We start from the raw sequence: 10,955 nt of genomic DNA on the forward strand, positions 1-10,955 counted from the left end.
TATGTACATGTATTTTCTCTACTGAAATAATTAATAGCGATTTCTATTCACTGATATTGTGTTGTCTTTCAACATTTTTCCCGGGGGTAAATGCCAAGCCAAATACATTGAAAATTGAACAAATAAGCTCAATATTAACACCTTTATACAATATATTTTTTTCAATGTCCAAAAAAAAAAATTTGCACTTGTGTAGAGAGGGTCCATAAGTTGCATTTATACATGCATTAATACTGTAAAATCACATATTTTCGTGGGGTCAAATTTTCGTGGTTGAAGAAAAAATGTTAGTTTGTAGGGATTTGATTCCGTGGATGAAAAACTTTTTAGTAGTTGTGTATATGAAAATTGCATTTCGTGGTGGACAGGAATTCGTGGATCTCTTCATACCTCGAAAACAACAAAAATTAGACCCCCACGAAAATTAGTGATTTCACAGTATAAGAACATGCTCTACATATGAAGAAATTCTGAAACGAACTACCGGTTAAATTATTTTCAATTACTTCAACAAAGAGCGATATATGGTTCTTGTGTCTCAATTGGCCCCTTAAAATGAATATCTTAATTTTACTTTATATGTAGCTTTAAATTGTACAGCTATATATGCGACCTTTATTGGTCATTTTCATTTTGATATAAATGCCGTTATTTTAGAAATATGACATCATAAAAATCACGTTTTCCCGCCATTTTAGCATATTTTGTATAAAACTGCTTATTTTCAAGCAGTTTTTCTTCCTGAAAATATAGAGCGCAGCCTAGAACAAGCTCTGTATTTTTACCGAAGATGTATCTAAAAAATTCTCTGCCATCATATTTTTTCGAGCTCTCGTTATACAGCTCAACTGATTAGTGACACAAAAATTATGTATGTTCTACACTGTGCTGTATGTTTCCCATAAGAAAAAACATCAAGAAAAGGGCATATTTTTGGCTTTTTTGTTAAGATAGCAAAAATAGCATTATTTCTCATGTCATTTACAGCTAGTGAGTGCATATAAATATGAAAAATATATTGGAAATATTTCTGATATAATCTCTTCTACAAAGTAAATATCAATTAAACATATCTGAAAGTCATTCTACAATGTTGATTTTTAGGGGGCCAAAATTGGACCTTATCATATATACTCCTTTCTGAAAAAAAGAATATCAGCAGTCTCGTTTAAAGCCATCATTTCATAAGTTCTATGATCAATACTGTGACCTTGTCAGCAAATGAAATTTTCCATTAAGTCTTATGCTGATTGACGGTTTTTTTTATACTAACTGTTTGGTCATTATACACACCGTTATTTCCCGGTCATGACAAGGAGCACAGGGTGTGGATGTGACCGGTCAGCAAGGAATGCTCACTCCTCCATGGCATCTGGTCCCACCTCTTGTTTTGGAGGTATGTGTTTGCTCTGCTCTAATTTTGTATTCTTCAATGGACTTTTAAACTTAAAGTTGAACACAATTTGTTAAAAAAAATTCTCTGCCATCATATTTTTTCGATCTCTCGTTATACAGCTCAACGCACTTTTCTAAGCTCACATGGTTTTTCGCACAAATTAAAGGTACTTGGACACAGATTTGAAGTTAATTATTTTCTCTATAATATTACGACTTATATATTTTAATAGCATTTCACACAAAAATTAATTAAAAATCATATTTCATATAAAAGATATTAAAATTTCAAATTTTTTGGCGGGTTTGATTGACACATCCTTGCACTTTTACAAATTAATTTTGTTCTTAATTCTTAGGAAAAGTGGCAATCTCGTTGTGTATAAATGAAAAATATTAATACTATAATCCAGAAAATTCAGAGTAGACATGTTGGAAAGCAAAACAAACACACAATATAAAAATATTAAAATATATAAGTCGTAATATTATAGAGAAAATATTGACTTCAAATCTATCAAAATCAAAATCAAAATTATATTTTTCATAATGTTGAAAGTATATGCATCTTCCTCATGTTCATTCCCAACACAACAGAATTGTAAAGTATCAGAATTCGGGAATTTATAATAATTCCACATCAGCACGACAAACATGAACAATTTGTAAATAATTCAAATTATACGGAAACACATTTCACACACAAGATATTATGTCATGTATAAACAAGGGATTGTCTATCGTATCTAATTATGCGTCATTAATTGCATTCACATTCATCTTGTGCATAAAATCAAATTTATTTATGAATGTATAAATAATATAATGATAAAAATGTCTAAAATTTCGACTAAAAAACCCTCTCTCTCTTTTTTATCAATTCATACATATTTGCAGAATATGTCTTCAACATTTTAGCAGAGACAATGATAATTTCAGGATTACAGCTTATGAGAGAACGTAGCTGTTGATCGTTTAATTTCGCTAAGTCATCAATATTTTACCATTTCTTGGCGACTTCAAAAGGGGGGGGGGGGGGGGCTAAAGGCTCCTTGACCACCTCTGACAAAACAACCTCGACTGTGTTCTGCATGTGTCCAAGAGACCTCTCCTTTCACAATCATTGAATTAAATGTTAATTTAAGTTTTTTGCTATACGTCTTTGAATGTTACGGTCAGTTAAACACGGTTATATATTTTTAATTGTAGGGAAGATTTATTCATCAAATAAAAATTACATAGGTATACAAAAAGCAACCTGTTATTTTCTAACACAATATGATACTACAAGTATTGAAACTAAAACACACATGTAATATTGTGGATGTCAGAAGTGTTTTATACTTAACTTATAGCATAATTGTTTTCAGAAATAGTTCCATATAACTCTTAAACTTACGCTTTTATCAAATTTCACTTTGTTGAGTAAAAAAGTGGAAAAGTCTTAATTCACCACTAAGAATTTTATAATAAAAATTTGCACTTTATTTGTATGATGTAAGAGGTGATAATGACGAACGGTTACCATTCATAAAATATCCTGCCCACAAAACAAGAGGTTAAAACCACGTACCCCCTTGAACAAAGTGAGTGGGATTATACTTGTCGAAGCGAGTAAAAATCTTTTACACTGGTCGTGGTATAGAGTAAAACTTGGCTATATAACGAAGTTGCTGACACTGTTAATTTACTTCGCTATATCCCTGAATTCGTTATATCCGAGTTCGTACTGAAGGAGTTTTACTGTATAAGTGTGGGCATGGTGTAAATATCTCCCAGCTACTTTTCTCAAGAGCGTGCTCTAATTACAACTACAAAGTTTTAAAAATCCACTAGGCTACTCAAAGATAATGTTATTTCGTCAATGTTAAGGGTTTCCGTTTGCATTTATTTTAATTTCGTACACAACCCAGTCCATATAATTAAAGAAAAAATATATTTTGTTAAACATTGTTAAATTCATCAAAAAACACTCAAATAAATAGAGTTGTATGATTGATTAAACAAATTGATGACTAATTTTTGACCACGTCTTTAACAGATCGTGAACAGCAATTAAGTACTGGTAGTAAATTTATTAATTTATTGGAAATGTATTGTCCAAAATAGTTTCAATTAATGGAAGATTAAATAAAATTAGGACGGCGTTGATAGGTTAATTGATTACTTAAAAATATTGTATAAACTTTGACATTAAGAAAATAAATTCATTGCTCTTACAATCCTTGATTCTATGAAGACGATCTCAAAAGGAAAGTGGAGTGAGCTTTTTATGCCCCTGGATCGAAAGATCCCACCTCTGATATTCTGGAGGTCCGGGTTTGCTCTGTATTTTGTATTTTTTATGGACATTAGTTCTTGAATATTGTTTGTTATTTCTGTTTCATAAAAGAAATAAACAAATCTTGTTACATTCGTAGTGTAACAAGTAAACATAGATCGATCAACTAAAAACTATAAATGAAGACGGCATAAAACAGGGACTCTTAGAAATTCCGAGGGTAAGATCAGGTGTCTACGAGTATTAAGCATTCCCTGTTGACTATTTACCCGCTGTGAGCCCTATGTTTTATAAGGTAGACGGAACTTTGGAGTCAAATTCAGTTATAACGTAGGAGTAACAATGTCATATTCTATTCATCATTAAGCCAAATGCTGGCTGACGTTTATCATATTTATTGTAAAGCAATTTTAAGGCAATTATTTGCACACTGAATTGTACACAGATTTTTCCTTTACTTCCCGGCCCGATTACAAGAAGGAGCACATGGCGGCTCTGACTGGTCGGCAAGTGATGCTCTCGCCTCCATGCATGATACCTGATCCCACCTCTGATGTTTTTTTTATGTCCTTGTCTGCTCTGCTCCAATTTCAAATTGTTTAATGGACTTTCGAGCTTGAATACTATACTTTAGATTGGAGATAACCAATGAATCTTACAGCAAAGTAATTTTCATTTCCAGTGAGTTTTAAACATTGTGAAGCTAACGGATATAACAAATAACATTGAATTTTATAATGAAAAACAAAATCACCCATCATCGGCAATTTGTTAGAAGAAAGTTTTACTGAATGTAATGGTTACAAGAATTTATTGCTATCAATGCAGCATTTTCTGAGTGTAAGAGTAACTAAATTTTTTTTAATCAGATTTATGATCAGTCAATTTATAGCAGTCATGTTTCAAAACTTTTATAAATGCTCAATGTTCTTGTCCTTATTTAACATATGAAAACTTTCATTTTGCAGTGGTGAATAAATATCTTCATTTACTATAAAAACAATTTTCAATCAAAAGTATAGGAAAAAATATTGAATCTACATTAGAAGAACTGTGTAAGTTCAAAAATATTTAGAACATATACAATATTTATAGAATATTTTCAAAGCAGGAAGCTTGATAAGTTTGAATATTTTAAATAAAAAGTTCTTTGCATAGTGATATACATATGACAGAGTTACCGTATTTAGCCTTCGTAATTGTTCAATGCCGTACTATTATATTTATGTTAACAACATAAAGAAGTTGCAATTATTTTTTAAACTGTTATTTGATCAAAGGAAAGACGGGCCTTGAAAGCTGCAGTATCACTGTCAATGGGTGACCTTCAAGATGATCAAAAGTGGGTCAAGGACAAATTGAATGATATTCACTCAGTAGACGACAGAAGAATCATCTTCAAAGAAACGAAAACTTGAATGACGTTCAGAAGTCTTGTATTAATGGACACAAACAACAGAATGAATGATAGACTTGCCAGGTTTTATTCACATGACGTAAAAACTCTACAATGTATTGTAAATTAATGACTCTGTGGGCATTGATATTCCGTTATCTATAGAAAAGGAGTGAAAATGAAATAAAGAAGAATACAACATTTGATGGAGAAAGGTTTGTCATCAAGTCAGGAATTTAATTTTTGTCTACCTAATGTTAGGCTTTCGATGGTGTTTTGAATTATTGTGAACAGACAACGCACGTAATTGGTTTTTCATTAATATAGGGAGGACATTTCAAACTTCCACATTTGGCCAACACGCTGTAAAACAGATAACCATTATCATTTCTTGTCCCTCCTCCCATAATCTGCTCGGGGTTGTCGTCCACGCACGTGTAGAACCCACGTGATGTGCCACTGGAGTGACTCTCTGATGATAGATATCCGTGATACTCTTCTGTCCACCCCTGTAGACACCGATTTCTTCCAGGAATCATGAGTATGTGTGTACCTGTTTTTAATTGACAGTAACTGGCAAGGGACATGTATTATTGTTTTTGTAAAGTTTTGTCATCAAAGTTTGTATTAATTTCAAAGCAAACATGATTTGAAGTTGGTAATGTCAAGACAAAAAAAGAGAAATAAAATACTAATTCTTTTGCACCATGCAAATTGGCAAACTCTGAGGGTTTTTTTCGGTTTCCCCACAACACATCAAATGTTAGACATAAAGGATTAGCGGCTCCTCCCTTTGCATTGTACATTGTCCCACCAGCTTGTCCTATGTTAATATATAAACAGTATTTTATAAATCAATTTTTTACTACTATAACTGTTTCGTGTAAGTAATTGGTGTAGGAATAGAAAATTCTTTAGTTTTTCATTATATGTCCAATGGAATTGCATTGCATTCAGACTATAGCTTAGAATTTTATCATGACAGTATTCCACATCCTTTTTAAAAACTTTTAATGGCAATACTATCCTTCCATCACTAACAAGAGTTGATCATACGAATTGAATAGAACTTCACTATTGTTAAGCAAATAAAAAATAATCCAGGAAATCATATGGATATGGAAAAAATATGCTTCATACTAAATGCTCAAAATTCACATAAAATATTTAAAGTAATTGACTTGAATACTATTGAAATCTAATTTTTTTCAATGAAGTCTATCAGAGCCTTATGAATTTATCTTCAAAGATTTAACTGAATATTGATAGCATGCCTAGAAGCAACGGAAAGTAATAATAAATGCTCAGTAAATGAGAAAATGACAATTAATAATTAAAGTTCTTTTTAAAGATGACATATCTCTCTGATAAGAGAGATAATTTTTAAAGAAAATTACGTATTCAAACCAATCAAATGGATTGTCTTTCCAGAAAATATTATGGTGATATAAAAAATTAATGATCTTTCTGCTCACCATGTCAAATTTTATATATTTTATTACCAGCATAAACTAAAGTTGATCCATTGCTGCAGGTACTTTTCCCCCATCTCACATAAGTTGGAGTTCCATCTAAAATATGTACAAATTATTTTTGTTATGTATATATACACGTAGTACTCAACGAAATTCTAACAAAAATTTCTTTTAAAAAGTTAATTTCAGCCTGACTTTTTAAAAGAATTTCTTTTTCGCAAGAAACGCAGTGACTTATAATTAATGACTGCATGTACATGTGTGTACTTGCAAGTTAAGTAGTCAGTCAAATTATTTCTAGCTGCAGAACTGTAGCTCTCCAAAAAAAATATTTTGTCTCCGGTCTGACAAAATCTTTTTTTCGGAGAGCTACAGTTTTGCAGCTAAATCATTTCAAAAGATAGAATACGAACACAATTTCCCCGCTACTGTCATGCAGAAGGACAGTTTCTAGACCACAAGTCTCTCAAGTGAACTATTACTACATGGTTTTGTCCGTTGTTTGTTTGTTATTAAACGTCCCTCTGGAGAATTTGTCATTAATGGAGACGCTGCAAGTTGCCAGTGGAGAGCTGCAAATTTTGTCCTATACTCGCACTCGGGGTCCGTGAGCAGTGAGGAATCTTTTTCGTGCCAGCACCTACTGCGACACGGGACCTCGGTTTATACCGTCTTATCCGATGGACCAGTCTCCATGATCGACAGTAACGTACCCGCGACGTAAGGTTACTAGTACTCACTTTGCGACTCTAAAGCTACTACTGCGCCACACGGGCGACTTTTTGTCCGTTGTAGTGGTTGTACTGCGTAATGCAAATGTTCATATTACGTCTGTTTTAAAGTTTGAACATTTTCAGTTATTAACAAAGTCTTAACAACTGAGCAATGTTTCAATATATTTTACGAAGGTACAAGTATTTACCAAAATCCTTGTTTCTAGCTTTCTGATAACAGAACCATTAAAAGATGAATAAAATTGTTAAAAATCTTCTTGACTCCAAGAAGTCTAATATCACAGTTGTATTATGTAAATATTTCTGAGAAACATTTTTCAAATACTGGTATTTCTTACAAACTTACTATTAAATCACAGGAGTTCGCGTACCTATCAATTTCACCGAAATTTTCAGTAATTCTTTTAAAAAAATACGTCATACCTATAATTAGACATTTTTTTATGTACTGAAAATTTCGGTTAAATTGATAGGTACACCAACTCTTCTGATTAGATTATGGACACTCACTTGTACTTGTTCTTGTATCATAGTTGCTTTTATAATCCAGAGTGATCGTTTTATTGACGCAATCATTTGTCTTCTTCCACTCTTCCACCTCTTTTGTTAAATCTTTTAAAGTTCTCTCAAGCGACATTCGAATCAAGGTTTCCTGGTTTAGTAACTGTCGGACAGCATCGAGTTCTTGCTTCACGTCAGAATACTTGCATTTCTCGGTCGTTACGCTGTTTTGTAAAGAAAGTTCCCCATTTATGACCAAGAAAGAGCTCAGATAGAGGAGAATAGGTATTGTAATCATCTCTATGGTGGTAACTCTCTACTCAGTGCAGTATGAAACTACTTCGCATTATTTCAGACCAATGTATTTTATAAGATGCATTTAAGTATACGTCTAAAACATGGTGTAATCTGGAAACAATGGACTGTATCACTCACCAGAATAATGGAAAAAGTCTTCAAACGATTTGTAAAGATTGATAATTATATAATACTTCAATTTATGATTTGACTAGGAATGAAATTGAGTTAAAAAATCCCCATTCCCCCAACTAGCATGCGCATTTAAATAAAACATAACGAATTCAAGATCAAACTCCATAAAACAATACAAATTAGGAGCAGAGCAAACACGGACCTCCGAAACATCAAGGGTGGGATCAGTGCCATGGAAGAGTGAGCATTTCCTGCCGACCCGTCACACCCGCGCCGTGCGCTCCTTGTCATGATCGGGAAATAACGGAAAAAAACCGTCGCCAATTCAGTGTATAAATAATGGACTAACAATTAGTATGAAAAATGTAAGTCAGCATTTGCCTCGATGATAAATTGTATTTGCTGATAGGTTCATTGTATCGACCATAGAACTTACGAAATGATGACTTTAAACGAGGGTTCTGATATTCTTGTTTCATCAAGATTTTCATATATTTTAAATTAATTTTATACCTGATAAAGCTGTGTGTCCTTCATTATTCTATAAACATGATCAAGATATTGACAGGGAATTTCATTTTTATCCCTAATTAAAATACAACCACTCAGAAAAGGTTAAAGTGTTGAGAAAAGAGTTTTCAGACAGAACACCAGAGGCTTTTAACATCAGAATATTATATTATCTTGTGGCTTTGGTGAGCTAAAATTCTAATCTGTTATAATGTTTTAAAAGTGTTAACTGAGTAAAACACTTAAAATATTTACAGATTCTTGACTTCTGCGTCAATGTGTTTGTCCGGTACGGTGTGTCAAAACTTCCTTTATTACTCTGCTTCGGAAATTGGAGCATTCGACGCTAAAGAAAAAAAATGGAATTACTCATATTTAGTTGGCATACATATGCAAGTACGATCGTGATGATTTAAATTTTTCAATGGTAAACTTCCCCTACTAGTGAAGCAATTTACCTGCATTAATATTGCCTGCATAAAGAATTTCTATCTCTCAGCTGATTCTCAAAAACATGCTCTATATATGAAGAATTTCTTAAACGAAGTACCGGATAAATTATTGGCAAACAAGTTGAATCAAGAATATCAGAAATCTCGTTTAAAGTCATCATTTCATAAGTTCTATGATTAATACAATGACCTTGTAAGCAAATGTAGTTTTCCATTGAGTCTAATGCTGATTGACGTTTTTAATTCTAATTGTTAGGTTATTATCTATTCACTGAATTGGTGACGCATTTCATTTCCTGTTATGTTCCGATCATGACAAGGAGCAGACGGCGGGTATGACCGGTCGGCAAGGGATGCTCATTGCTCCATTGCATCTTGTTCCACCTCTTATATTTTGGAGGTCTGTGTTTGGTTTGCTCCAATTTTGTATTCTTTGAACTCAAAGCTATTGATTGATTTGATGTTGTTGACTCATTTTCACTATATGAAGACGCCACTACTCGCCGATGGGGGGGGGGGGGGGGGCTGCAAATTTTGTCCTATACTTGGCACTCATGACATTAAGCATGGAAGATTTTTTTTTTCGTGTCAGCAACTACTGCGAGATGGCGCCTCGGTTTATACGGTCTCATCCGAAGGACCGGTCTCTTGTCCCACAGTGGGATTCAAACTCGCGAAGTAAAGAGCAGACGCTCTAAGCACTGCTCCACGTAGGCGAACTCAGAGCCATAGAGAAATTAGGGATCTTTTTCGTGGCAACACCTGCTCCAAAACGGGACCTGGGTTTTATGGTCTCGTGCGAAGGACCAGTTTCCATGACCCGTAGTGAATTCGAACCCGCGAATTAAGGTTGTGTTAATATCTTCCACGCATCATAGGTAGAGAATGAATCTAGAAATAAAACCTTGAGCAAAAAAGTGCAATTTTAAATAGAAAAACTGTTCGTTATCTCCACATCTTTCATTTGAACTTCAAGACTAGTTTATATAATATTAAATACAGTAATGTTGCCAAGATGTAAGCTATGACATCTACCTTTTTTAAAGAAACGTTTCCCTGATCCAGTTGGATTCTAAGAAATCGTCAATTTCTACAAGATAACCGCCCTATTTTTCATATACAATCTGTAAAGGTTATCAATGTACATCTCTGACATCATCTGTCCTGTTGTATTTATTTCCTTATTTTAGTTCATTACATATTCAAATATTATAATATTCAAATATTATAATAACAACAATACAAAGTTATGATTTTGTTATATTTTTACACAAGCATTGTCACATAAAGAATTTAATAAATAAATTAAGGTAATTCCACCCTCCTATGATGTCATATGTTTTTGCAAAAACTGTAATTAGTTTAAATTTATACCTAATAGAACAATATCTTTTGGAGAATGCTTAGGCACAATAGGTGTAATGATAAATATTGTTAAGTAAATTTTTTTTTAAAAATGCATATTTTCTTTATTTAATCAATTATTTAATCTTTAAAAATGTTGACAAGGTCAATAACTGCATCTAAGGTCTCTTCATTCAGGCATTTGTTTTATTGTACTTCTAATGTAAAATAGTTTCCCTGATATTTACAATTCAAAACTATCTTATAAGAAGGAAGTGTTTAGGAACATTCAGCATCAAAATTAAGCATTTCAACCAGTTTTTACATATTTTTCATAATACTGATTACAAAAAATGTGCGATTTTTTATGTTGACATACACTTCTGTTTATTCATGTTTCGCATCTTAAATAAAATGGTGACCTTTACATTTTTT

General features: G+C 32.7%; 1 protein-coding gene across 1 annotated transcript; it reads right to left on the bottom strand.

Moving 5' to 3' along the window:
* Nucleotides 1-5,456: 5,456 nt before the first annotated feature.
* On the bottom strand, nucleotides 5,457-8,271 carry LOC134273376 (uncharacterized). Its single transcript, XM_062755570.1, has 4 exons — nucleotides 7,792-8,271; nucleotides 6,575-6,643; nucleotides 5,765-5,895; nucleotides 5,457-5,645 (listed from the first exon to the last, which is right to left on the bottom strand). The coding sequence occupies exons 1-4, from the start codon at nucleotides 8,078-8,080 to the stop codon at nucleotides 5,457-5,459; spliced, it is 678 nt and encodes a 225-aa protein (XP_062611554.1). The 5' UTR covers nucleotides 8,081-8,271.
* Nucleotides 8,272-10,955: the final 2,684 nt, after the last annotated feature.

Source organism: Saccostrea cucullata, unplaced genomic scaffold (assembly GCF_032062105.1).
Source record: "Saccostrea cucullata isolate Sc308-1 unplaced genomic scaffold, CSIRO_AGI_Scuc_v1 ctg195, whole genome shotgun sequence".
Taxonomy (NCBI): domain Eukaryota; kingdom Metazoa; phylum Mollusca; class Bivalvia; order Ostreida; family Ostreidae; genus Saccostrea; species Saccostrea cuccullata.

Coding starts and splice junctions, on each gene's coding strand:
- LOC134273376 (XM_062755570.1), bottom strand. CDS start 8,080: ATGATTACAATACCTATTCTCCTCTATCTGAGCTCTTTCTTGGTCATA. Junction 6,644..7,791: donor TGATACAAGAACAAGTACAA/GTGAGTGTCCAT, acceptor TACATATTTTAG/ATGGAACTCCAACTTATGTG. Junction 5,646..5,764: donor TGCATGGTGCAAAAGAATTA/GTATTTTATTTC, acceptor GTCCCTTGCCAG/TTACTGTCAATTAAAAACAG.